The 22,243-nt window shown below is 50.0% G+C and overlaps 7 protein-coding genes across 7 annotated transcripts; 2 read left to right on the forward strand and 5 right to left on the reverse strand.

The window, feature by feature from the left end:
- Nucleotides 1-474: 474 nt before the first annotated feature.
- Z518_10382 (uncharacterized protein) lies at nt 475-3,063 on the reverse strand (the record flags this gene model as incomplete). Its single annotated transcript, XM_013411925.1, has 1 exon — nt 475-3,063. The coding sequence occupies one exon, from the start codon at nt 3,061-3,063 to the stop codon at nt 475-477; it is 2,589 nt and encodes an 862-aa protein (XP_013267379.1).
- Nucleotides 3,064-3,499: 436 nt separating this feature from the next.
- Nucleotides 3,500-4,035, forward strand: Z518_10383 (uncharacterized protein; the record flags this gene model as incomplete). Its single annotated transcript, XM_013411926.1, has 3 exons — nt 3,500-3,663; nt 3,720-3,820; nt 3,872-4,035. 3 exons carry the CDS (start codon nt 3,500-3,502, stop codon nt 4,033-4,035), a joined length of 429 nt encoding a protein of 142 aa, XP_013267380.1.
- Nucleotides 4,036-4,272: 237 nt separating this feature from the next.
- Z518_10384 (uncharacterized protein) lies at nt 4,273-5,197 on the reverse strand (the record flags this gene model as incomplete). Its single annotated transcript, XM_013411927.1, has 3 exons — nt 4,273-4,870; nt 4,935-4,952; nt 5,013-5,197. 3 exons carry the CDS (start codon nt 5,195-5,197, stop codon nt 4,273-4,275), a joined length of 801 nt encoding a protein of 266 aa, XP_013267381.1.
- A 2,385-nt stretch (nt 5,198-7,582) lies between these two features.
- Nucleotides 7,583-8,983, forward strand: Z518_10385 (uncharacterized protein; the record flags this gene model as incomplete). Its single annotated transcript, XM_013411928.1, has 1 exon — nt 7,583-8,983. One exon carries the CDS (start codon nt 7,583-7,585, stop codon nt 8,981-8,983), a length of 1,401 nt encoding a protein of 466 aa, XP_013267382.1.
- A 657-nt stretch (nt 8,984-9,640) lies between these two features.
- On the reverse strand, nt 9,641-11,512 carry Z518_10386 (uncharacterized protein; the record flags this gene model as incomplete). The annotated part of the gene is made up of 1 exon (XM_013411929.1): nt 9,641-11,512. The coding sequence occupies one exon, from the start codon at nt 11,510-11,512 to the stop codon at nt 9,641-9,643; it is 1,872 nt and encodes a 623-aa protein (XP_013267383.1).
- A 1,127-nt stretch (nt 11,513-12,639) lies between these two features.
- On the reverse strand, nt 12,640-14,423 carry Z518_10387 (uncharacterized protein; the record flags this gene model as incomplete). The annotated part of the gene is made up of 6 exons (XM_013411930.1): nt 12,640-13,237; nt 13,308-13,447; nt 13,497-13,606; nt 13,659-13,930; nt 13,983-14,166; nt 14,327-14,423. 6 exons carry the CDS (start codon nt 14,421-14,423, stop codon nt 12,640-12,642), a joined length of 1,401 nt encoding a protein of 466 aa, XP_013267384.1.
- Nucleotides 14,424-17,048: 2,625 nt separating this feature from the next.
- Nucleotides 17,049-18,203, reverse strand: Z518_10388 (uncharacterized protein; the record flags this gene model as incomplete). The annotated part of the gene is made up of 6 exons (XM_013411931.1): nt 17,049-17,130; nt 17,180-17,226; nt 17,275-17,362; nt 17,418-17,905; nt 17,959-18,025; nt 18,076-18,203. 6 exons carry the CDS (start codon nt 18,201-18,203, stop codon nt 17,049-17,051), a joined length of 900 nt encoding a protein of 299 aa, XP_013267385.1.
- Between the last annotated feature and the right edge of the window lie 4,040 nt (nt 18,204-22,243).

Raw genomic sequence — 22,243 nt, forward strand, 5'->3', positions numbered from 1 at the left:
CGGCATACAATCGACGTTGATCTCTTCTTGTAATTCTTGCCGAAAATTTTTATGTGCTTTGTGATCAGGAACGGAGGAGTAAATTGGCTCGATCCCGGATCCGGGGGGATATGTGGACCCACCAGAAAAGCGTTGGCTCAGGGGCCACCAGCCTTGTGCACGCCAGTGGCAATACAGGTTCCACCTCCCCAACGAAATTAGCAGTGGTTACTGATCCTGTAGAGCTGAAATCGCACGGAAGCCCTGAATTTGGAAGGAAAAAGCTTTCATCGCCTTGGGGATTAGTGGGAGATGACCGACAAGCAGTTCATTGCGGTTTTGCAAATTATTGACATTATCTTGGTCATCTCGGCGCAGGAACTTCGATGTGAGGGCTAAACTATTTGATCATTATATTGGGTCCCTCTTGAAATATAGCCTTTGTTCTTCCCGAAGGCATGCCAGTCAAATTGATTCATGCAGACGCCGGTTAGCTTAAGCGATGTCCTTTTCCCTTGCACCAGTTCTTTCCTTTCTTGCCCTCGATCCAAATCGGAACTTCATATCGTCGCTGTCATCACTTTCAATATCAGTATCTTTCACGACCGTGACCGGCAGCGTCTTCTGGCGTTTCGGCTCCCTCATCGTCGAAGTTGGGCTTGCTGTTCTCTTCCCCTTTGCCGTAGATGCTGCGGCGCTACGACTCGAAGTCTGCGTTTGAGAGGGTCTGTGACTTGCAGCCTCGCTTCTGACAGTTCCACGTGTCCGTCTCGGGGTATCTGGATCGATTTCATGGTCCACAATCTCGGCTGCTTCTCGTTGGAGTCGCGAGATTCCTAGACTCGTTGACACGAAATCGTCATTTGCTTTAGTCACATCGTCCACGGGGAAATCTTCATCTTCATCATCGTCAATGACGGCTCTCGATCTTGCACTAGCGGTTCCGCTTGACCGCTGCGTTTGATTCTGCATCTTCTGGCTCCTGGCTCCTTCTTTCCTCTTTCTCTCCCTCTCACGCTCTTTCTCCTCCTCTGTCTTCTCCCAGTACCGCTCGCCCAGACCGTAGGTGTTCTCGGGGACCTCAACCAGGGGCACAATGACTTTCCTGGCATGGCCTCTCCGCTGCGGAGCCTCGCCTTTTCTTCGAAAGCTTTTGAAATTCTTGCGACCGTTCCATTTTGGATCCCAATGATCACCATGCTCGCCATTGGCTTTGTTGAGGTTCTTCGTTTTGTCTCGTCTGGGGAGTTCCGTAACAACAACGTCGACCAAATTGGCAGGTCCCTGATCTTCAGAGTAGTAGCCAGATGCTGCTTCCAGAATTTCTTCCTCTCGTCTTGCGGCTTCTTCTTTTTCTTCTCGTTGTGCTCTTACGACTTGACGGACATCGATTTCTCGTTCTTTCTTCTTTTTCTTAGGAACTGGTTGCATCCCCGTCGTGCTTGAATCATCGGTCTGTCCGTTTGGTCGTCCTTCGGCGAGTTTCTGTCGCTTCAGCCTGGTTGCTGCGGGAAGGAGGTCGTCCATCTGCTCAGCAAATTCATTCACCGGCTCTTCGGATTCGGGGCGAGGTCGCTTTTTGGAAGTGGACATCGGCTCTTCCAGGGTCTTGATTTCGGGTTCGGGCTCATAGAACTGTGCATCTCCGACATATTCGTCGTCATAAGCAGCAATCGCGTCAGGATCAAAGCCGTCATCGAAATCTTTGAATCTGCTCGCTTGAGTGAAACGAGGCCTTTGGAATGGCCGAGGAGTGTTCTGTCCGTTTGTCCTGGCCTGCGACACATTCGGAGAGGACGCTTGAGAAGGGACAGTGTTGGCCACAGCCTTACTCGTTGATGATGACGGTGGTGCACCTTGATATTGGACGGATTCTCCTCTCTGAGGATCAGGATTATTATTTGACTGGGCTTCGTGAGGCTGTCTCGTCGCGAGAGAAATAGCCGCAGACGGAGGAGGCGAATGTCTCCCTTCATTCGTACGCTCAAAGGGAATGGTCCGCTGTAGCAACGTCGCATCATTTGCTAATATGGCATCGAGGAACTCGGACTGATCGATGGCTCGCTGATCCATCTTCAAAGAAGACTCGTCGATCAGAGTCTCGGTCCATGCTTGGATATCTCCTTTGCTCTGCCACCGAACCAGGATGACCCCTCCTCGAGCTCCATTCTGAATATCGCCACCGTGCTTATGCCCGGCGGCATTCTGCAAAAACTGTAGCAGCTCGTTTGACGTTGTTTCGCCATTGACCACCTTGAATAGAAGAGCTTTCCCGTGACCACCAGTAACGACAGGTAGTAAATTGTCGAACTGAGTCTGATCTCCAAAAACAAAGGTGTGGCCTTGGAAAACGTTGATTCGTGACGGGTCTGGCTCGTACGATTCTGCCGGTCTAATTGAAGGCTCTCTTCCAGGAGGAGGGAGATGGTCTTTAGGCTCGGGCCAAGCACGGTCGAAGTCAAGCTCCAGGAGAGACAGATTTTCTTCTTGACTCAGGTTGGTCGGAGTGGCCTTGTATTCCAGAGCGTCGATAAACGACTCTGCCACAAGGTATTTCCCCGTTACCAATGCTAACAATCCTTTAGCCGTGTTTCTCTTGTTTGCAACAACATGTGTAGTATGTTCAGAGCTGAAGTCACCGATAGCTTTGATATCCAGATGCTGCACACGAGCCTGCTTGGTCTTGAGGACACCAGATTTGATTTCTTTCTTGAGGAGGTTGAAAGTCAGCACACACGGGTGCCATGTGATGATGATTTCATGAGGACATGTGCCCGGTCGGATTGAGTTCTCAGCATTCTTCAGTTCTTTGGAGGTATTCTTGATCAATTCCCCGTTGACTGACGTTCCGCTCTTGGAATTCTGGTCTTCAATCCTGACTCTTGTGCGGGCATGGACCTGTCCAACATCGCCTTCTTTCACGGCATCGACCTCGATGATGAAATGTTTTCTTGAGACAGTTTTGTGATCAATGGCAAAGCGAACACCTTCTCTTTTCACTCGACCGAACAAGTATTTCTGGCCAGGCTTTAGCCACATGCGTTTTCCTTGGAGGAAGTCTCCGTTGGATTCGAGGATCCACATGATGAGGACATGGCAGGAGAAAGGGGGGGTTGGCTGATTCGCAATTAAGTTATTGAAGATAAGAAGATTGGGCGAGGGCAGCGCAGGTTGACGCGTGACACGCCCGAAGCAAACTTGGAAGCTCAGTCGGTGGCATGGTGGCATGGTGCCTAAAAGAGGCCCAACCCGGGGCTAGCGATACTTTAAGTAGCGGGAGCCAAAAACTTGCCTAGAATTCAAGGCCCAGTGCGGAGCCAAGGGCCACGAGGAAGCTGATCACACGCCAGTTGCTCATTGTCATTGGCAACCAAACCACGGCAAACAATGAACTGTGTCCGGGCTGCGACGTCAGACCCAACACCTGCTCTCACACATCCGGATCCTCCTAGTTGACTTCTCTTCATATTCTGAAAGCCCCTTTCTGCTCAATCTGACCCTCAATCTTGCAGTCTCAAACATGTCCAATACACTCCACGAGGAAAACACTCCCGACCTCAAAGTCGACGAGAGTCCCATTTCCCCAATCGAGCGCCGCAACTCCCTCGAGAAACACTTGCAACACCGACCAGATGCTCAGGACTTGAAGAACCGCCACATCCTCCTCGACACCAATGTTGCTCCGTGAGTCCATTCTAGCAACCCCGCTGGACAATCGACACGTCTAATCTCGCTTCAAGGGCCCTTCAAGCCAAACAGCACGAACTCGAGCGTCAACAACACTCGGACAGTCTGAGGAAGCATCTTGAGAAGAGACCAGACCGAGAGGAACTGGTCGAACGTACGAGATGGCCTGGTCTGTAATACTTGAGCAATTCTTATAAGTTAACAGGAAACATCCTGCCCGACTCCACCGCCGCCCCCGCCTTGCAGGCGAGCCAACGCAGTCTCGAAAAGCACATGCGAGCAGATAGCTTGGAACAGAAGATCCAGCAAAGGCCCAAACCCGAACAATTGATCAAGGAGGGCATTTTGGAGGCAGACGAGAACCGCTGAAAGAATGACTCAAGCAAGCAAGGACATGAATCGCTGGTTTTTGGTCATGACAGGGAAAATTGCGTGTGAGGGGTAAGGACGAAACATCGACAGTACCAGCTAAGAAAGTATGAAAATATAAATGCCATAGGAGCTCTTGACATAGCCCACCTTTTGACACTGCAGGACAAAAGAGCCCCGTAAGGAGGAAGGAAGAAAAAATAAAAAAAGAGATCAAGGAATTTAATAACTCTCCACCTACTCTTCTTCCCTCGGTGCATCTGCCAGAGACGTATCCGGTCTCCAACCCTTAGGCCTCTCTTTTCCCCGAACAATCATACTGTAGACACCATTTTCGACCTTCTCGATCGAGTTCTTCGCCGTCTTGAGCTTCTGCGCAAAGTCTCTCGACAGGCCGTAGCTGCCGCTAGGGTCGAGGCCTTCCAGACCAATACGAAGGAGCTGCATGTTATTGAGAATCGAGGAATTAGGATTGTTAGCCTTGGCCCCAGGTAATTGCCCATTTGTCGCCATGTAAGTAATAGCAAATCGCATCAGTTCACCCGTCATGTCGAACAGGCCAAGCGTGTAGTCTTCGTACGTCAGCGCAATACCCTCAGGCAATTGCTTTGCGGCATTCCCGAAGCTCATCACCCGCTGCGTAGTCAGGTAGTGCTCGAACAACACGGCTTCCATGAACTCCTGGATTCCGCCCGAGATGTTGCTTTGATATCGGTGGGCGTTGATGCCTTGAAGATCCGGCACGATGCGTTGTAGTAGGTCTCGGATGGTAGAGTACATGGGTGTCATCTGCTTGGATATCGAGGCGTGGATGGGGCGGCCTAGCTCCCGTACTCTGTCATGGGGCATGGTGTGTTAATTGTTCGTTCGGCCGACGACACACTCTTTGTTTTCCTTACCTTTGGAGGGCAAAGATGCTGATCCCGGTCAATAAATACAACGGTCAGGACAATTATAGGAGAAAGAAGATCACTCACATCTTCTTACTCTGAGCAGTCACATCTCTCGACACTTTAATAATCCTCTCCCTCCGGTCATGGTGCTCGTCAAGCTCAGAACGGAACGATTCAAACATTAGGATGAATGGGGAGGCATTTTCGCCTGGAGACGAAGAATAAGGATCAATCTCCATGCCGTCGTATGTTCTCTTTGTGCCAGCCATCCAGAGACATACAAAGACTATGGAGATGAATGATACTTAGTTAGGTATTGCTGTGAACAAAGTTGAAATGTGCGTTGTGTTGAAAGTCCAGAGCCTTGCCATTTTTCATGCCGCTTTAAGTGATGGTAACCCAACGGCCACCCCGAGACTGGCATACTGCTCATTTCCCAAAGGTACCACCGTGTATCGCGAGTCTCCGTCTACTCGAGGAGACGCTCTTTACATCTACGAGACTGTCCACCAAATACCCTCTGGAATGCTCTGGACCCGTCCGTTCCTGAGACGTTATATTTGGCATATCTTCCCTCCCGGGCCAAATCCTGTGCGGTGAATCCCCAACTACCACATCCGTCTTCAGCATTGACTTTCGCGCCTTGATCCAGCAGATAGTGGACTACACGGACACTTTCTGCGTGATACTCCACAAGCCCCATCCATTAGGTCACAATAGCTTTCCGTGTGGTGATGCTCTCATTGTCGACCTCGTTATCTCCGGGTTCAAGTCAAGAGCATGGAGAAGTTCTTCCATCGGTAGCAAGCGCCTTGCTAGGAAGACCAAGAGAGAGTCATTGAGGGATAAACGCCTTTCGAAGCCGCTGTACTATGCAATATTCTATCGAACGTGCCTTGATACGCTATGCGGAGGTCTTGGGGCAGATGATCCAAGGCCCGTCTCAATTGTCGAACAGTGTTATCCATGGCAAACTTGGCGAATGAAAACTTAGAACACACGTCGGTACTGTACCTGGGGAATTCTGACACGCCATTCGCATAATCCATCAATTTTGGAGCAAACTTCATCTTGGAATGCACCCGTAAGAAGCGAGTCCAGTTCTTCGTCTTCGGTAATCCTAGCCATTTATTGCCCGACAGATCGTCGTCCGATGCCGAAACTTCAAGAATTAGACCATCTCTGATGTGGGACGGTGTTCCAGCAGAAGGCAGACCTGTCATGAATAGTAGATGTCTTTAGATTTCGAAAGAATTTGGCCGTGACAATTCGATCCAGATACCCATCCATCGCGTCAAGGACGATATAAGACTGCATTGGTGTCGAAATCAGTGGTACAAAGGCATCAACCCAAGTATTCTTATCAGGCTCGATTTTGGTTTTCATATATTCATCACGTAAATGAACAATTTTCTCTGGAACAGGGCTTGGGGTCTCAAGGATTTGTCTGAGAAGATATCTGGTCACCTCGGCCGCTGAATAGTATTAAGATTCGGGTCTGAAACCAAAACAGTGATATAAGGCGTCACTATCAGCCAAAGCGGCTACCCTCAGATGGGTGTTGATGGAGGAGCTACAAACAAACGTTAGTCAAAGGTGGACATCGTTGCGTCAACTTATGATAGCACAGGTTTCCCAACACCAACTTTAAAGAAACAATCGAATCAACACGTAGTCGCTTTGTGGAACAGTAGTGCCACATACCGCCTCTACAGCAGAAGAGAGTGGTCTCCGGTCATTAAACCATTCGTCAAATTCCGTCTCTTCGGCAATCCAGGAGTCAGTCTCGGCAAGTTAGGTTTTAAGTATTTCTTTCGTGTCCGTGACGGAAGGATTCCAAGAAACCCAATCAAGAATGACGGAACGTTGGGCCTCTGGAGCATGAGACACGAAACTGGATTCGGCTCTGATGGCTGAGTGGGGTAAATCGTGGAAGAAAAGGAAACCGAGAATAGCTCACAGAGCGCAGATGGATACAACCGACTCGAACAAATTGGTCCAGCGGCGCAGGACGTCGATCATCTCTTTGGTCTCATTTTCTTCGAAAGACCATGCCGTTGAGTGGCGTAGAGTCGATTTGCTTCTAAAGCTTTGTTTGGGCTAGTATAATCTCTTCGTGGCACTCGGCGATCACGGAGTTCGATAGGATTGTCTTGTCGGACGAGATGAGCGTTGCGATTCCCAACCAGGCTAAGGTTTCATGGAGGTACCTTGAGGCTGATTTGGGTGCATTCCGAACGCTGTGGACATGTTCATAGCCCAACTGAGACAATTTGATAGACCAGAAGAGACGCGGATGATTTCTGCCATTGTGTCAAGGATCAAAGGCAGGTTACCTCTTCACTCTACAAAGAGGCTTTCAGACAATGACGGAGGTCCGAAGAAACATGAATCGGTTGGAATTGTTGCCTGGTTGAGTTTGGGGAAGCATGGAACGTTCAACTTTGGTTTAAGCTTCTGGCGCCAACGCAACTTCCCGGATGCTTGTCTGGCTGCGAATGTGGAGCCCTAGTTAATTTTTCCATTTCAACCCTGGAGGTAGACTACGACGAAGTTGGGGTCGCACGACCAGCACCAACGATATATCCCAACAAATTTTTGAAGAGATTATTCGGCCGTCAAGAAGCATCAGCCTGAGGCATGTAGTCAACATCATGGTGTCAATCCTCACATCTCTGTACTCCTCCCGCGCGTCCATCTTTATCTCTGCCTTCCTCCTACGCGCCATTCTCTTGATCTATGGCATATACCAGGACTCGGTCTCTGCTCTGAAATACACAGACATTGACTATTATGTCTTCACCGACGCTGCTCGAGCCGTGGCGAAACACTCATCTCCCTACGACCGCGCCACATATCGATACACTCCCTTACTTGCCTGGATTCTCCTTCCCACGAGCTGGGGAGGATTGTGGTTCCATTACGGCAAGGCGCTTTTCGCTCTCTCTGATCTGGTCGCCGGATGGCTTATTCTCGTGCTGCTAAAGAGGAGGGGCTTAGACCAGCAACGGGCGTTGACATATGCGAGTGCATGGCTCCTGAATCCTATGGTTGCGAATATCAGCACTCGTGGAAGCAGTGAGGGTATCCTGTGCGCCCTTGTCATGGCGCTTCTGTGGGCGTTTGTGACCGGAAAATTCGCTCTATCAGGCGTGCTTCTTGGACTGAGCGTGCATTTCAAAATATACCCATTCATCTACGGAGCGAGCATGTTGTGGGCATTGGAGTCCAAGTCCTCGAGTACATCAACGACGATGATCTTCCAAAAACCCATACCATTCCTCAATACCAACCGCCTAAGGCTCATATTCACTTCACTAGTCACCTTCACCACCCTGAATTTGATAATGTACAATATTTACGGACCTCCCTTCCTTCAGCACACATTCTTCCACCACCTCACCCGAATCGATCATCGCCATAATTTCTCTCCATACAACACCCTATTATACCTCTCGTCCGCCCTGTTAGCAGACTCTTCAAACCAGAACTCATCCTCCTCAATGTCTTTCGAATCTCTCGCCTTCATCCCGCAACTCCTCCTCTCCGCGTTTCTCCTTCCAATCGCACTCGCCAAACGAGATCTACCCACGACCATGTTCGCACAAACCCTCACCTTCGTCACTTTCAACAAGGTCTGCACCTCTCAGTACTTCCTATGGTACCTGATATTCTTCCCCTTATACGTCCCAGACTCGTCGCTCATTGCCCGGCCGATACTGGGCATCACTGCCCTGGCACTCTGGGTCCTAGGCCAAGCAGCCTGGCTCCAACAGGGATACCAACTCGAGTTCTTGGGCAGGAGCACATTCGTGCCCGGTCTGTTTGTGGCAAGCCTAGCTTTTTTCGCCATTAACTGCTGGATCTTAGGCATCGTGATAGGCGATGTCGCCGAGAAACAACCAAAAGCAAACGGCGCACCGAGTCTGAAATCAACCAACATTTCGGAGACAACTTCTCATTCCGCATCGAAATCGACATCATCGAGAAGCGTCTCCGAATTAAGCGGTAGTAGCTCCATTTCGACGGGTCCAACCACATCTAGACGAGAATGAGGAAGCAGTGACCTCCACATGAGCGACATAGCGAATGTACGTCGGAGCCCAGGAATCGGATGCTGAAAAGTAATTGATTTCCCCGCAAGGATCTACGATTAGGGATATAGGGTGTGCAGTTAATTTTAGTCGATGAAGATCCTAGGTCGGAGACCAGGATTGTATGTATAATATCACTGAGCAGGCCAGGTGTGGCACGGCAATTTCGTGCTGATCCTGTATCGGCAGCGGATCTGGATCTGTATGTGTACGTGCATGCGGTGCTCTCCCACCGCATACCCATTGAATGTATCCCAAAAACTGACGCAATCCAATTCATCCCGAATCTGCATTCCGACTCATGTTATGCATCGGTAGGAGCAGTCTTAAATATCTCGACGCAAAGATCACCCTCCATATCTGATATCGTAAACTCCAAAAAATGGTCCCAGCGAACCACAACTCCTCGCCAAAGATCACACAGTGTTGTCTTCATCAATGCCATATCGTCACACAATATACTCCCCATCCACTGTCCAGAGGACTCTGTACATCTAGTTCATAGTATGCTTCCCGCTCAGCTCAACGGTGGTGACCCAAGATTAATTGCATCTCTACCTCATCCATTTCCCAGACAGACATATGCAGAACACCAGTTCACCCCTGGATATCCTCATGTCAACTGCCACGCATCTCCGCGACAACCTTGTAGCTGCTTGTCTTGATGCTCCGTGGCTTCCACTTCGGGTACAGGCTGCACCCTGATCCTACCGTGACGGAGTTGGCAGGGCCCACAGGAACACCTTCAGATCCTCCTACGCCGGTCACACCGGGGGAACTCGAGTTGGATTTATGCCATCCAGCATATTCGATCCCGTCGCCCAACTCTTCGTAACTGACGCTTGGCCTGACCTCACTCAACTTCTCAACGATCTCCTCGTTCCAAATTCCGTAAACTCGTCCATTTTCCAGTTGCCAGTAGGGATTGAGTAGCGTACAGGGAGAATCCAGGTCAATGAACCGAATTCGGATGTAATCGAGATGCGGGAAGAGTGGTAGTGCCTCTACCGTGTGGAGGACGAAGCGCTCAAAAGCTCGGATGAAGACAAGGTTGGTAATGCCCGCTCCGTCAGCTATCACACCGCCGAGTTCGTGGATGACGGTGTCCCCCGTTTCTGGATCAATGTCAGTGACGCGCTGCCGGCAACAAGATTTGACGACGATTTCGAGAGCCTTGAGCCGTGGTTCTTCTTTGGCCTGTGACAGTGCCGACGAGGCCGATGTCCACATGCACTCGCAGATCTTGCCAGTGAACGACAACGCTTCGAGTTGCGGAAGGACGCGTCCAAGGCGTTCGCACAAATGTGGTTGGCCGGGGTGGAAGCTGGAGCCCAGGGTTGTCGGGTCTTTGCTGTACATTCCGTCGAGAGAAATATTAATGTGACGAAACCTCGAGGGCAGATGGTACAAGATGTCATTGATGGTGGCATCCGCTTCAACGCGAGGTTTCGCATAGCCGCAATGCCATTCTTCAACATTTGGTAGTGCTGTCTCGATAGTCTTCCAATGACGATGATTGCGCATGATATTCCATGCGCCACGCATTGCAAAAGTGCGGATATGCGGGAGTTTTTCGAGGTTTTGATTCGGGTTGGGAAAAAGAGTCTGAGGAAAATGTCGGATCATATTAGATTTTTTACAATGTCCACCTTCGAGGGTGAACACCCGGGACTTGGGAAAGAAGCAGCTAATGTGGCTGAAGATTTCGGAGAGTGTTGCGGAATAGGCACACAGTTTGAAGCTGAATCCGAGGAGATCATTAGCAGGGATAAGGCTTTCGTTACCCTGATTGGCGAGTTGGTAATACCCATGTCGATCTGGCCCTGGCAGGAGAGGATCAGCTGAGCGATTGTCAAAAGATGCCTTGTCCCCCCAAACCGGGACCCAGAATTCAACGTGTCGAACAAATTCCGCCAGACGCATATGGGTGCAGAAGAACTCTTGTGACTCAGCCAGACCTGCTCGAGTACCTTTTATCTTGATATGTCGATAGATTCGTTCTTGAACCAAGTCACGCCAGTCAGGTGAGATCAGGGCGAAATCTGAGACCGCTTTCCTTCTCGGATGTCGCATAAGGGAAGAAACGCTCTTTCCTCGCAGCGATGTCGACCCGGTGTAGATAGAGTGCATGTCACCAAATATGAAGTCGAGAACTTTACCCTGTACTTCTAAGGGGAGGTCATTCAGCGATAGCGATGACCTTCTAGTACATTCCCGCTGTTCAGATATTGTTACCCCATTTTCTTGTGGACAATTCTCCGTCTCCAGAAAAGGTGAATTGGTGGCCCTGATTGTGAGGACTCCAAGAGATTGACCACTTTGGTCTGCGAGATCTGCAATCGAGGTCATTGAGGGAGAACGTTTTCGAGGAGTCGCGAGAGGAAAGCGGACGTCTGATCTAGGAGATTTCGACATGGGGACCAGGTGACGCTCGTATAAGTCTTGAGGCTGGTTCGAGTCGTTGTCGAGGATCATCTCTTGTACGAGCATGTTGAACGGTGATTGCGCCCGCCCTCTACGCAACAATTTTCTGCATCCACAAGTTGTTTGGTATGTCGACCAATACCATACGCGGCAAGAGGCGTCGTGGTGGGAGGATAAATGCCTCGAAGGTGAAATTTTGCTTCTATCCGCTCTTGGGGGAAGAAAGGAGTGGGATGAAGAGATGGGCGTGGCTTTGGAGGAGAAAACTGAGGTGGTTGAGGAGACGTATTGTCGAGTCAGCTTTGGTAAATGGACATGGTCGTAGTATAAGAGAGCAGGACACAAGCAAAGGGGCTGGATGATTTGTCGTGTGTTTGATTGTCAAAAGTGGAGGTGGATGCCAGACGTGGACTGCGCCCAAGGCGGTTGCATGCCCTGTTGCATAGCCACGAAGGCCGAGGGCGTCAAGCAACCAGCGGCCCGGGGACATGCCTATACGAAGCGCATTTACTTGTTGCAGAAGGTCTACCGAAAGTAGCCTCACCGGTGTTAAGTTCAGCCTTGCCAAGAGACAGCCATGCTTCAGCTGAGTTCCCATGTCGAGATTAGTGCAGTGTCGACAATGCTGAGTTGGAAGATGGAGTATTGTTCATGAATCATTAGAAGACAATATGGATTATTCCGACTTCAGGCCTCTTGTTTGTCGAGGATGAGACATAGCTAACAAAACTGCCTGATTCGGCTTGGGGTCCTTCCAAATTGAGACACTAACATTTCCATGCCTCAGCAAAATTGTTTTGTGTTAGGATCAGAGTTAGGGTTGCACGTTACGGTTAATCAACCTGACTTGATTACTTACGTGTTTCCTAGTCGGCTATTCGCGTTCCCCCTACGCATGCGCGTGAAAAGATAGGTGCAATGATTATGTGTTTTCCTCCACCTCGCGATGCGATTACAGAGGGATGTTATGTGACGGCGAGGACAGCATTTGGCAAGCCATTAAATTGACCTTTTCAGGTGAAACAACAAGCAGCTGTACTCTGGCCTTAATCGGAGATCTTCCCTCCTGGTCGAGTCAAATTTAATTTTACCAAGACGCCTGATCCATTACCCGTGGACAGGAACTACAATTTCTTGACTAGAACCACTGATCGACCATCGATCAACCACAATCCAGCATGCGATGTACATTCTCACTTGAGATCTGCCTCCCTGATTTCCACGGCCTGAGGCTTATCATCCACGCTCCGGTTTCTCTCGAGCTCAAGTTCCTTGTCGTTGGGAACGACGATGCCAACCTCCGTCGCGCGATGTGTGTCCATCCTGTCACGTTGCCAAATATTGACATAGATGGGGAAAACCATCCCGACAATGTATCCGGTCATGGGGATGAGCATGGCGATATGCGCGTTGCGAGCAGTCACCACCGCCCCGGTCATGCTGGGCCAAACCGTACCACCCGAGATGGCCGCAACAAGCCACGATCCTCCACGTTTGGTGTGCTTTCCCAAACCGCGCAGCGACATGGTGAAAATGGTCGCGAAGCAGCAAGATTCAAACACGAAGACCATCATAAGGAATCCAACGGACGTGCTGCCGCGGGTCAGGGCTGCAACGAGGGCCAACACGCAGCACATGCCCAGGTAGATGGTGAGCATGTACCGTGGTTTGACGGCGGGAATCATCATGAGAAAGCCGGCAATGAAGCGATTGGCGGCGTAAATGCCTTGCGCCGCAGCCAGCAGGTCCGATGCGGTCGATGCGGAACGGCCTGTCTCTTTCACGAAGTTGCTATTAGACGCGGAGTCGGGTCAGCTTCCTCTATCTTGATGCGGCTTATCAAATATGAGTAGATACTCACATAAAGTATCCTGCCACCGCGACTTGGGCGCCAACGTAGCAGAATTGGCACCAGACACCCAGGAATAAGGTATATTGTTTGCGGAGTGGACCGGGATTGTATTCCGCGATGACATGTTCTTGGTGGTGCATATCCGCATCCTGCAACGATATGAGATGGAATTTATGACAATCTGGCCGGCACACGCACCGTAATTTCGGGGAAAGGAGCTAAAAAGAAGAGGATAATGAGCAAGCCGACAAAGCAGGCCACTCCGAGATAAGTCCATTGCACATTTTTTAATCCCTGGTCAGTGTTGACTAAGGTCAGGCAATTAGCAACCATACGATTCACGGGGCACAAATATCTTACTCGTGTGAGCGAAGAAGACTCTGCTCGCCAACAAAGGAGCAACGAAGCTGCCTACACCTTGAACAGCTTGAGCCAGGTTTAATCGGACTTCACTGTATCTTGGAGGACCGCAGATGGCGAGGAACGGATCTGCGGCCGTCTCGAGCGTGCTCAATCCGGCGCCGACCACGAACATGCTGCCGCAAAAACCGCCGAATGATTTCTTCACGCCGCTAGGCCAAAAGAGGAGGCATCCGACTGCCAAAACGGCAAGTCCGGTCATGAAAGTGACTCTAGAGACCATTATCAGTCACCACTGCTCTCTATCTTCGCTCCCTCTCTTACCGGAAACCAAATCGGCGCAGAATCCATCCCGAGACTGTCAGAGGACAGAGGAAATACGCTCCGAAATAAGCAGCTTGGAGGCCGGAGGACCGAGATGCGGTGATATTCAGGGTTGTTTGGAAATGGCTGTTCAAAACATCCAGAAGACCATAAGCAAAACCCCAGAGGAAGAAAAGAATGGTGACTAAATTTCAATCAGCATCTGGCTACATAGAAGTTGCGACAGTAAAAGCCCATGACTGGAAGATGACGTTCAAGGAAATGAGAGACAAAAAAATTTTCTGCGGTTGACATGATTGCTAGCCGAAACAAGAGCTTTGAAAATCACCACCTCATACACGTACCCAAGCAGTTTGGCAGAAATGACTGTCTCAACGTGAGATGAGCAGCATTTGTTATCTCGCCATCCGAGACGGTGATCTTGCGTTTATATATTGCCATATTTGCGTTTTATGGGAGCGCAAACTTGGCGGAGGGAGAATTCAAGAGGGTGTAAGAAGACTTGCTATCCGGGCATGAGCAGCAAATATATATATGCGCGATCGTAGCTTTGCGGTGTGCATACGAGGACAACCTCCATGGGAATTCAGAGAGCACCTAATTCATAGTCCTCGTCCAGAACGACTGGAGTCTCCGCAGTCCGGGGCTGGGAATGTGGGAGTTGAGGAAAATCGTGGAATGATGGTGGGTTTGTCGGTGCAATAGTGACCGAGATACTGCGAGACAACCGGCCCATCTTCTTTTTGGGCCTGGATGAGCTGATCCCAGACCGAAAGCAAATCCTACTGGACAGAGACACACTGAAGTGGGATCGTATTAGCCTGATGGAACGGTATCACCCTGGGGTGCCTCTGCCGTTTGTTTGATTTGGTAGTATGAAGCTATTGGTGCAAACCCACCCAACGTGAGTAGGCTCATCAGATGAGGCTTGTCGTCTCCGGGATCTTGCTGCCGAGATAGGTTGCCGGTGCAAAGGCATTGGCTGATACAGACGTTAGAAACAATGGAATGGCAGACCATGTTGCGAACCCAAGGCTGGCACTTTCCTCAGTTTCGGGACCTGTTTGTCCGTGACCCGATTCTGGCATTCAGTATTGATATGCCGAACACGACATAGAGTGCAGGATACACGGATCGCGATTGGGGATTCCAGAACTTTTCCTGGAGTCGTTGTTGGCGACCACGTTCGGGAGGAAGAGAAGCGAACTTGGAGTTGGGCTCCACCATTGGATTGATTTCTCAAAGAGCTAATTTATGGAACCTGGGGGAAAATAATCTCGATATGATGTGAAAATCATGTCTTGTCAGCATGGGACATTCAAAATGAGAGCCATATCTGTTCTAGGCCATCCACCCTCAACAGCTTGACTCTCCCGACTCAAACGGGCTCCTACTTGAAGAGAGAACAACATGAATAGAGTATTCCTCTGGTGTGTGAAGGGATGAGCTCTCAAGCATACCCATGTTTATTGGCTCTTTAATTTACCGGAAGAGGCCCTGTGCCAGCGCTTCGAGTGACATCTTTCGGGAGCCGAAGTCGCAATGCGGAGCTCGACACCAGCAGATTTTCGGATCTGGCCACTGGCCTTTTAAGGGGTATTGGACACCATTTTATGAGCCTGCTGTTGCACTTTTAAGCTCAAAGAAAGGATCTTTTGCCTATCACCACTGCTGTCCCAGTTCCTGTTCAATCCTTGGTACCCCAAATGTCACGAACCGGGTTCTGACAAGTATATAAACGAAGAGGTTCATGTACTGATTTGGGGTTCGACTGCATTGTGGATTCATCATGGTGGTCGGATCAGTGGCAGTGACGGTGGGGTTGAAGTTGACATTCGGCAAAGAAGTATGTCGGTTAGGTGATCGGAAGAAAGCTGAGAAGAAAACGTGAAGAGCATGGAGAGCATGGAAACTAAGATCATTCCACCTCCACGGAATCATACCACAAAGGCATGCCTCAGGACTATGACATCGATATTGCTGCAGCCTTGACAATCATACAATCGAGAAGTGGATGCAGGGAGAGAATAGTATATGCTCGTGGTCTCGGCTTCGATCACGGGTTCTGTGTACCCGGCGTCGGTACATTCAGGAGTGGAGGTGCAATGGTTCCATTTCATAATGGTTGAAGTCGCATTATTCAAGTTTACTGGGTCGGCGGATCTTTGAAGAGATTAACGATGAAAGTCAGTGTCCGGGAGTGGAGCGTGCGACAGCCTACGCCGTGATGATCACCACAACGATCACAGACAGTCCCGGGCTCAAAGACGAGACCGTCTTGCCTTGATCTGATCAACCCAGAGATCAAGGGGTTCGGTTGACGCCAGGAAAATCGGGTTGACCAAAACTTATGCGTGAACAAATGAGTTGAGGTGAGGAGGAAATAGAGTGAGTCGTTGCACGAAGCAGACATGGCCCATTATCAAGAAGGACGACTACATTTGATAATGACGCGATTTCAACAACCACCCAGGCTACATCTATGAGAGCTCAAAAGATATTTGTCCTTCTTGCCGGTGGGGATGATATTCTCTTTGCTTTTACACCAGACCCTCGTCTTCCTCGAGGCTCCATGGGCAGGAATTGGAATTTTGAACAACTGTCACCGAAGACACGATCAAATAAGGATTTGTGCAATTCGAACACTTTTCGGCCGATTCTTCACCGCTAGAGAATAAACCAGCCAACCTGAGAAGCTCGATATGCTTGGGAAAATTAATTATCATTTGTATCATGCGGCCTTGAACTGACTTTTTGTCATGCAAGAAGGAAAGGTGTTATTGTACAATTGATCCGCCGAGCTGGTTGACTCGTAAATGCTGTGCCTGACAGAAGCGCCGGCTCTGAGAAGGTAATTCGTTGCAGATTCATACGCCTTGCGTGCGCACTTTCATCGCGCGCTGATATTCATTACCACTCCACGTTCCATTATCCCATCCCCCCTTTCAATTCTGTCTGCTCGCTTCTTGATGTTCAATCTCGATCCGAGGGTACGTTTGCTATCAGTAAGATGTGAAACGACGTGCTTAGTCATCATCACCAACCTGGAGACGTCATTCGATGCGATCACGCTTCATCGTTGTCACCAACTCGGAGAGTTCCTTGGCTGCCGAAGCCTTGAGACCAGAATCCTTCGAGTGATGGAGATCTATAATTGTCAGTGAGGGGGGAATGATCATCTCGGAGTTCCACCATACGTGCTAGACATGCTGTCAATTGTGAACAGAAGCCAGAAGCCGAAGACCTGTGACGAGTCAGCGCGGCTTGAATTGTAATTGGGGCATTGACTGACGGGTTTAGCAAGAATGTCAAGCACAGCATAGGCAACAATTTCAGAGTCGACGTTGATGACATGGCCACCTACAGAGAGCCCCCAAACACTGTGCGCGAAGTCAGCAATACTGTTGATATTTGTCAGCGCCGTAACGAACTCACATTGGATAAATGGTCCACACGGTCAGAGTGTAGCCAGCAATGGAGGCGTAGAAGGCCTTGGTCTTGCTATCTTTGCTGACAACGGCCTGACGACCACTAGCGGCGACTTGGTAGACCACAACAAGGTAGGCAATACAGGCCCAGGCAAACCAACCCCATTTCTGGCTATCATTGCTACCGTAGGCAGCAAACAAGCCGGTCAAGACCATGATCAGATCGGCAACAATGGTAACCAAGATGTTGGCGCCACTGAGCCCGGCAGTAAGAGTAAGATCCAGCAGAAGCAGCGGGGTTGTGATACTCCCATCAACATATCTTGCCCAATAGACCTCACGGAAATAGGTCTGATGAGTGTCTGGGACCTTCTTATGTGACTCTGTTACCACATACTTCTTGTACGAGATGCCGTCGCCCGTGGCCATCGCGAAGTAGGACAGGAAGGCGAAGGTGGTGATGAAGGAAGTCAGAATATGCAAGAGACGTTTTTGCTGTAATTGTCAGGAGGAGCTTGGGTGTCTAAAGGATTCAGGTCTTGACGTACCACTGGAACACGGAAGGCCATGCCGTAGAAGGCGAGGGAGCAAATAGCCATCACCACCACCACGACCCTTGAGGTAATGAGTAACAGGTCAGCGACCCAGGAAGAGGGCAGACGTACCACAGGGTCCTATTTCCGACGTCTCCCGACTTGACATAGATGGGAGGGCTTGGGATGACAGTGGGAACAGGAACGACGGAGGAAGTGGCCATTGGAGCAGGTGTCGCCATCTCTGGATGGATAATCATGTTGACGATAGAGGATGTCGGTGTCGGAGTAACAGAGATCAGCTCGAGGGAGATATATATCCGTTGCTGGGAGTATTGGTGTAACTCGGGAACGGAACCCGGGACAGAGCAGTGACTTGGGAAGTCTTTGAGACGGTGTAGGGATGAGAAGAAAAAGAAGGGAGACCAAGGCAGCAGTAAAAAGAGAAAACGCAGGTGGATACAGGAGCTTGTGACAGGAAGACACCTGGTCAGTGGTCAAAGAGGAGAGAATTCTTAGCTGGTGAAGTGATGACGAACGGACTCCAACCACGGTGAGGCTCGGGCGCAGGTGATGCTTGCAGCTCTGCTAGCATTGGTCCACCATCTCTTCTGCTTCTCTCTCCTCTCTCGCGTCATCCCGCATAAATTGCAGACAAACCCAGTTGTGACTCAATCTGACTGGCCGTTAAGTTCCTTCTCACCCGGAATCGTGCTCAAAGGGTGTTTCAGTCGGATGATGTATATTTTCCAGGTTTGCGGGGCAAGCTGCGCTAAGGCTATTACTGGGTAAGAACGTCAAGCAAGGGGGGAAAGGGTGACCAACCAATTCTCCCATCAGCCACGCCTTACCCCCAAGTTCTCTGTCAATCGACACTCTTTGGTAGCGGCCACAACCGCCACCACTTGACGCTGGGCTCCTGCAGGCTAAAAAATATTTGCTCCATCCAACGGATACGAGCGGAGTCACCACGAGAACCTTCCAATCTTGCCCTGACGAAACAGCAAACCTTTCTGACAAAGGAGGTTGGAGTTAAGTCAGGTGATCGAGTGAGCCGGGCAGGCCTCCCCAACACCGGTCATCGTGTATCTAGGTACCTCGATTACTCGCGAAAGAAGAACCTCTTTGCCAGGTCTGGTTTGATCCTCGAATGTGAGCAAAGGTCGCTTTAGCCTGAGCTTTTAGCTGAGCTTCACTGAGCGCCTCCTGACTTGTTCTTTGGGGATGTTTGGGCAAGTCACGCTGTTTGATTTGTGGTTTTGAAGGCTCTATCCGAGGACAGTGATGTATAGTAAGGGTCTTGTCTGATGGCTAGAAAATCTTTCTTCCGCTATCTGGCTCGTGAGAATTGGAATGCTACAGGCGGCCAGCTCTCACTGAAGTCCAAGACTGCATCTTCTGTAATTGAGCGCACTGCGGTCAGAGTAGGAGATGCACAGGGAAGAGCAAAGTTCATGATTGTTCGGTGATTCGGGGCCTGCGCCTCAGTTTGGCCGACATGGGATTGGCGACTCCAGTTTCGGAGACAGTTTCTTAGCCGCTGACACATCATCGTCGCATTGCTTTCGTTTGCTGGAGTCTGTTTAGCTTGATCAGCATAAGATCTTGTTATCTCTCGAGGCGATTGATCTTACCCCGATCGGTCTCAACGATTTCTGTCCCTTGCAGCCAATCCAATAGGGACGTCGGCGCAATTTTTCGCCACATCCTCCGACTGCCACTGCGCTGCCCCGCCGATTCATGGGCTTGCACAGTTTGTCGGATGCAAGAGATAAGGGACGGGTCTGTCAAAAATCTTCCAGAGTCCGATGGTTGAGACGAATCATGCAATGATAGAGGAAGACCGGGGGAAACATAATTTCCTGCCTCCATAGGGAAAGCCTTGCGTCCAGGTGGTGGCTCTGAGAAACTAGTCTGAAAAGACTGTATCAATGATACACAGTTCTCATCTGGCGGTAGAATCCCATGATGTCCAGCGGATTCCAAGAAATGCCTCAATAAGCTCAGATCGGTCCGTCCTGCATGCTATACAAGGATGATCGTATCCTGTGTTATCCCCGCTTCGTGGATTTCAGACGCAACTTGATCTACGTTTAGGCGTTCGATCTTGGGCGATCGGGATGGTGCAAAGATGCTGGAGGCTTTTACCCAAGGTTCTTGAGAAGGGATTTTCACTCCATGACCTGTGGTCTAAACAGTTTTCGTGTTCGACGCCGGTGTTAACTAGAACTTTGTCAGAGACCTTCTCGACTGTGGCCGATTCCCGAATCTGGCTTGGTGCAGGAGAGCACTCATCGTCTAAATCACCAGATCCGAGCCAGCTCTCTTGTCCTCTTGAATGTCGATCGGTCGGCTCCGTATGATATCGTAGTTCGGCGGAGACTTCCACTTTCTGCGTATCATCGACTTGAAAAGGGATCGGAGAGGTTTCACGTCTGTGACGGTCTTTTCGCGACGAACCACGTGGATGCGGTTTCGAAGCTATTGGTCGAAAAGGTGTTCGACGCACCCTCCCGATGAACGAAAGGAGAGCCAACCACAACCTTCGAAAACGCAGGAATCCTTCCCACTGTTGAGTTCCACGTCGTGATTTGCGAGGAAGGCCGTAACGTGAATAACGGCCCGGCATGCAACACGGCGGTTGTCGAGGATCATACGTGATAGCTGTGAGGCCGAGACAAGATGGGACAGCAGTATCAAAGTCGAGAACAACTTCATGTGGGCACCTCTCTGACATGAAGCGACCAAAGCCACTGCTTGGTCCTAGACACACAAGGCATAGGTTCGCGCAAGACACCTTAAGTACTTCATGGACAACTGGCCACGCAATACTATGTCAGGTGGAGCTTAGGGGGAAGAAAAAGAATGGCATCATATACTCCAAAGCGTGGTATTCTCTTCCAGGAGCCTCTTGCGATTTGATTCAGAAAGCAACCCAGATTCGTCAAGTGACACATCGAGTTCACCCTAGGGCCGGGGGATAAAGTCGGCTCTGTTCCTCAAAACCTGCAAAAAGGATTACGAAAGCTCTCAATTGCGTCTCCTGCGTCTTCATTCGGCTTGTGGTCTTCACTTGTCGCATCTTCTTTGATTGGACGGAGACCCTCATTCTGTAGCATCATCGAATACTGTACAAATGACAGCCATTTCTCACACGCAACTCTTTGATTTGTTGTGGAACATAGTCAGCGTCGTTTTCAATGTCATCGAACCTGATGTGGGCCGCCTTGTGCTCAGCCAGACCAGATTTCGTAAGTTGCCTGCTTACTATAGCATTCCGGCACATTGGGAGTGACATAAGAAGAACCTTAAGTGGGGTACTTAGCGTCATCCACATGCTCAAAATGCATGCATTGGCGTTTTGAACCGCTCGAAACAGCCTTGTCTAGGGCAGAGGAGTGGGTGAATATGACGAGCTCCATGTTCTTTGGCCCTTGATTTTCTCACGAAACTGCTTTGCATCCATATTTTTCGGCAACGGTGATAAAAGTGGCCTGAACAGTCTTCTTCTCTTGCAAGTGGACAGGGGATACCGAATGCCCTGGTGTATCGTTTTCGCATGTTTTTTTGCAACTGTTGGAGTAGTGAATACGGCTGTACAATTTCTCGTCGTCCAAGGGACATGGATACCGAAGCTGCTTATGTTTGGCTTCAAAGTGCTTCTTCACATCCTGCAGAGTGGTGAAGGCAGCCGTGCGGTGGCGCTGTTCCCCAAGCGGACACGGGGAACTTCTTCCCGCGTGGTCGGTCCTCAGATGCAATTGTAGACTCTTAGGGCTGGAAAAGGAAGTTGTACAAGCCTCCTGCTCCGCCAAAAGACACCGGAATTCGCGATTCTTTGTCCCATGACAATGATATTCTGTGTGCACGGATCGCGTGCATCATTTTGAGAGTTTTGAATTTTTCTCGGCAATTGGCTTTTTTGGGTCAGGGGCATGGAACGGCTATGCAGCCTTAGAACCAGGGAGGTTAGCATCTTCTCGGCAATATGTGGCGACATCACAGTCTCCGTACCTGATGTACCACCCTTACGCCGAGGTCCTTGCCGTGGGCGGGCCGTGGTCGCGAGTAAGTCATGAGTGCTCTCGGAAATTATCTAAAGATCTTTTGTTTACAGCACAACGCGGTTTGCAGGGAAGTCTGCCGCCGAATATGACAGGTGGTGCCGCCGCTTTTGGCGACGGTTTTTCCCCCTTAAATGCCAAGGCGTCGCCAAGCCCATTTTGCTCTACCAAACAATGCGCTTGAAAGCTGGGACGCGTTCCATGCATAGGATATAGTTCTAAGAACTGGGTAATCC

Source organism: Rhinocladiella mackenziei (genome assembly GCF_000835555.1).
Source record: "Rhinocladiella mackenziei CBS 650.93 unplaced genomic scaffold supercont1.9, whole genome shotgun sequence".
Taxonomy (NCBI): domain Eukaryota; kingdom Fungi; phylum Ascomycota; class Eurotiomycetes; order Chaetothyriales; family Herpotrichiellaceae; genus Rhinocladiella; species Rhinocladiella mackenziei.